The following is a 4,903-nucleotide window of genomic DNA, read 5'->3' on the forward strand; positions in this document are numbered from 1 at the left end:
ATACATATGTATATAATATATACATATATACATATATATATTATATACACACATACATATATATATCTTGTATTTTATTTATATATTTAGAAAACAAGAAACCCCCTACTACCTCCACCCCGTCCAATTAAAGAAGTGCTCAAGGAAATCTTAGAAAATATTTAGGACATTTGAAGAAAATTAAAATATTAAGACAACACAAAGTATAAAATACTTAGCTCATAAATGAATGGTATGTGAGAAAAGTAGAGGTTGCATTATTTTCCTTTTGAAATATTTAAATAAGCTATAGGATATTGCTGAAGTTAATTTTAAATCTACTGTTCATTTATACATAGTTTTTTTAATATACATAGTTTTAAAAGTATTATTTTCTAGCCACAACTTATGAAGAAAGGATGATCCTAATTCAAATCTTAATCTGTTGTCTCAGTAGAATTATCACAAAGTTAATTGAGTTGGCTCACACCTACTGTGTCTTATAGTGACAAACACAAGTGATAAGAAGTTCTTACTGGGAGCTTTACCCTTAATGGTCTTTTTAAGCTGCTACTTGGTGGAAATGCTGTTAAGGCTGTGGCCTTCCCTGACAGAATTGGAGTTGACACTGATGGGGAGCTTGGTAAGGGGCTGCTGACTGCGGTGGCCGTGGCTTCGTACTGGGATCCTTTGGAAAATAGAAATCCCTGTTGACCTATCACATTGTTCTCAGTAATCTCATATCTGGGAAAGTCATTTTCTTGAAGCACCACAAAGCCAGAGAAGGGCTTGAATTCAACCCCAGTCTCCAACCGCTTCCCTCCTCTCTCTCTGGTTAAACTATAATTAAACTGTACCGTAACTATAACTTAAACATTGAGTTTACTTTAAGATCACGGATTTGAATTGAATAGTATTAAAGTATAAAAACAATGCTAGTGTTTTGCAATTATGTGTTGTCTTTCATCCTGAGTGCCCATTTGGGCAGTGGTTTTCAGGGTGTGTCCCGCCGAGCCCAAGGATCCTTGGAGGTATACTCAGCTGCCGTGCAGGTTAAGCTGGGGTTGGAGGAGGTGCAGTGAGCTGGGCTCCAGCCTGTTCATCCTTTCCCCCTCACCCAATCTCTGCATTTATTTACTCTGCACTGGTTTCTGTGTAAGATTTCCTCTTGGGTAAAAAAATGTTTGTATTGTATTTAAAAACTCTGGAGACAATTGCATGCCTAGCATGTGAATCTAAACCCGTGTTGATATTCCTCTTTCACACTATTCTCGGCATCTGATAAAATTTTAGATCTTTACACTAGAATCTTGACCTGTCGTTTATACAAGCATGGTTTGTATCTTTGCCTCTCTCCTCCCACCCCTTTCTGGCTTACAGGCATCATTTAGTATCTACTTCTATGTGGTCATAGTATAAGGATTTGGACACGGTACTGTAAAATACTTAAATCGTCAACAGATAGATTTTCTAGAGATATTTTCACTTAAATTTGTAAAATAAAATTGTGGGCCTTTGCCTTTAGAATTATTAAGAATAAGATGTTTATGTTCATCTTCAGTGTATAGATAAAGTACCTGTCTGGATGCTGGATTAAAGCTTGTGAAAACTGGAAAACTGAGAGCTAAAAGCCAGTATAGCTGGGATGCGTACCCTAAATTTACCCAAGCCTTCAAGAACTATGTACTAAGGTTCATGAGACGGTTGCTAAAGCCATTTTATTTGTGTGTACCTCAGTAGGTATGTTGTTGAAAGAAACTAATTTGAGAAAGTGCTATATTTGGTTAAATCTTTTAGCTCAAGAAATATCCAAAAATTGATAACAGAACCAATCCCTACTTCCTTCTAAGCACTCCTTTCCTCAGTGAACAATCCATGATCTCCCCCACACCCAAATTTAAACAGTACTTTGTGGTCAGAATCATCTGAATATGTGTGTTTATAATGTCTGAAAAGAATGTTAAAACAGAATAATTAACTACATACAGCATGCTCTGGGTTGGAGAGAGAAGGAAATTTGAACTTTAAAATTGAAGAAGTTTAGTGATTTTTTAAAAAATTTAATTTCTGAACTTTCATAAGAAGTCTACTAATGCGTTGTAGTTCCTATTTCCTATACTTTAAACAGGAGATGCCTTCAGTTTTCCTATATGACGACTCATGGTTGCAATTAAACTCCTACACAAGTAGGTAGGATAATGTAGCTGTCTCTTTGGGGTATGGACAGCATCTCTTCTGAGGAATCCCTTTACTCTTTCAATTCCTTCTTACCCCTTCTCAACATATTTTTTTTTTTTTTTGGTAAGCTAACGCCTTACATTTTATGTAAGTGAAACTCAGTTTTAGTTTAGTCTCTCTTACTCATTGTTTATTCTCTTATCATTTCACTTTTACTTCATGGAAATTTATGGATTTCTAGGCTCAGCTTGCCAATCGGAAACAGAAATTAGAGTCTGTGGAGATGTCCAGCCAGTCAGAAATTCAGCACCTTAGCAGTAAACTGGAACGGGCCAATGATACCATCTGTGCCAATGAGTTGGAAATAGAGCGCCTCACCATGAAAGTCAATGACTTGGTTGGAACCAACATGACTGTTCTACAGGAGCAGCGGCAAAAAGATGAAGAATTGAAAGAATCTGAAAAACTGTTAGAGGTGTGTTTTAAAATTGCCATAATTGGGGAAATGTGCCTATGAGTGTTTTAAGAGAGGACGATAATTAACCTAGAGCTAGGTTTTAACAATCTATGGTTTCTTCCCCACTCTGGCTGGTGAATCAAATATTGATAGCCATATCAATGTTATGCCTATTATATCACTTTAAGTCTGACTCACTGGCTTCCTTCCCTCGTGTAATAGAAAATTTTAATAATGCATGTCTTTTTTTCTGAGTATTTTGCAGATTTTACGAGAGGAGAAGAGAGAATTGAAAGCAGCACTTCAGTCGCAAGAAAATTTCATCCGTGAAGCAAGACTTCAAAAGGAGACGCTACAAGCAAAATTAAGGTTGACTGACACTCGGCATGTAATAGAAGTCATAAGATATATTAAAACTTAAATGCTATTAATCTTAGCTACTTGGTGGTTTGGCATTGAGCACCACTTTTAATATGTCCATTCTTAGTTCTGTGTTTGATCATACTGTGGGCTATTTCTTCTTGCCTTAAACTTTTATAGTGTTATAAAAATCTGCTAGAGTTAGTTTGTTTTTTTTTCCCCTGCCTCCAGTTTGAGTCCCTAGTAGAGACTCCAGTCTTCTAACTTCAGTAAGTTAGAGACCTCTTGGTCAATCCTTACCCTTGGTGAAACTCCAGATGCAAAGGGAGCTGTAGTCAGCATCTTCTGGAGGACCTCTCTTCTTTAATAAAATAGATTGTGATTGGCAGTAGCTTATTATCAGTAACGTCCAGTCATCGAGATAACCCATTAAAAAAAATTTCTAAAACTAATTTTATTTGTATATATAATTATTGCTATGAGAGGTTTGTAGTGGAAAGCAATAGAATGAACTATGTGTACTCCTTTTACTTGGTGTAAGTCTGGTGCACACTTTCATTCTTGCCAGAACTCTCCTCTTCTGTAACTTTTCAGTTTTCTTTGGCTCAAGGTATAAAGTGCCAACCAAGTGATTTTTGACATTTTATTTTTCCTTCTGCCTGGAAAAACAGACCAAATCCCAGGTGAGAAAGGAGTAAATTGCTGCTGACTTTTTTGAAAAGCATCATTTCTTGTCTGTTTACTCTCCCAGTATTCTTTGAGTAAAGCAGGAGACAAACTGAGGAGTTCCAAAGATAAATGGACTTCAGTAATCATCCTATGTCCTTCCCTAGGTCACTGGAAGAGCCTCAGTCGGAAAGGAGGTGCAACTCTCAAGGGCGAGAGGACTTAGAAAATGTGCTCTCCCAGCTGGATTTCACCCACACTAGTGAGGAACTTCTGCAGGCAGAGGTGACCCGTCTTGAAGGCAGGTAGATAATTATGTACAGATTTCACAAACTTTCAAGTTGTTCAGATGAATTTGTGATCATCATATTGATAAAGTAAACAAATAACAGTATTTGTTATGGATTGACTGGTGTCCCACTAAAAGCTAAAATATGTGTTGGAATCCTAACCCCTTTACCTGTGGATGTAATCCTATTTGGAAATAGGGTTTTCTTTGTTATGGTAATGAGGCCATTATCAGTGTAGGGGTGTTTCTTAAACCCGACCACTTTTGAGACAGAAAAAGCAGATTAGGCACAGAGAAAAGCAAGGACAAAAGGGCAAAGATAGATGCCAAGGAACTGAGGAACAGAAGCTGAAAGAGACAGAGATCTTCCCCTAGAGCCAGCAGAGAGACAGCTTTTGCCTAGAGCTGGTGCACTGAATTCAGACTTCTAGTCTCCCAAACTCTGAAGAAATAAGTTTCTGTTTGCTAAAGTCACCCACCTGTGGTATTTCTGTTACAACAGCACTAAGAATCTATGATAATATTCTTAGGGAATAAATAAGTCTGTTATCTAGCATCCACAGATGGCCTAGTTTCTTATATCATTAAGAAAATAGAAGCAATTAAAGGAGAATGTGCAACTCTTTCCACCACATCTATGAGCATCTGCCGTTAACCAGTCACCTGCACTTAATCCCTTTCTCTTCTGCATCATACATTTCTTCCTCTCTGCTGAATCATTCCCACTGGTATAAATCATGCTTTTGGTTAGCAGCCTGAGCTCTTAACCACTGTGCCAACAGAGCTCCACAACAACATAGACAGTAAATATAGACAATATATTTAAGAATTTGGTTTTCAAGGGAAGCAGAGATAATGTAGAAGGAACTTGATGGGGATGTAAGGTCATAAGTCAGCTCTGACATAAGTCACTTTTTTTTTTTTTTTTTTTTTTTTTTTTCGTTTTATTATCAGTATCTTTATAAATCCAACCT

At 37.0% G+C, this 4,903-nt stretch overlaps 1 protein-coding gene across 5 annotated transcripts in view; it reads left to right on the forward strand.

The window, feature by feature from the left end:
- Nucleotides 1-4,903, forward strand: part of CEP63 (centrosomal protein 63) — an 80,373-nt gene that overhangs the window by 45,043 nt on the left and 30,427 nt on the right. For all 5 annotated transcript variants that reach the window (XM_023735975.1, XM_023735976.1, XM_023735974.1 and 2 more), the window contains 3 exons: nt 2,399-2,632; nt 2,880-2,998; nt 3,808-3,945. In XM_023735975.1, coding sequence (XP_023591743.1) covers nt 2,399-2,632; nt 2,880-2,998; nt 3,808-3,945 — 491 coding nt within the window. The remainder of the gene's footprint in view (nt 1-2,398; nt 2,633-2,879; nt 2,999-3,807; nt 3,946-4,903) is intronic.

This window comes from Trichechus manatus, unplaced genomic scaffold (assembly GCF_000243295.1).
Source record: "Trichechus manatus latirostris isolate Lorelei unplaced genomic scaffold, TriManLat1.0 scaffold00084, whole genome shotgun sequence".
Taxonomy (NCBI): domain Eukaryota; kingdom Metazoa; phylum Chordata; class Mammalia; order Sirenia; family Trichechidae; genus Trichechus; species Trichechus manatus.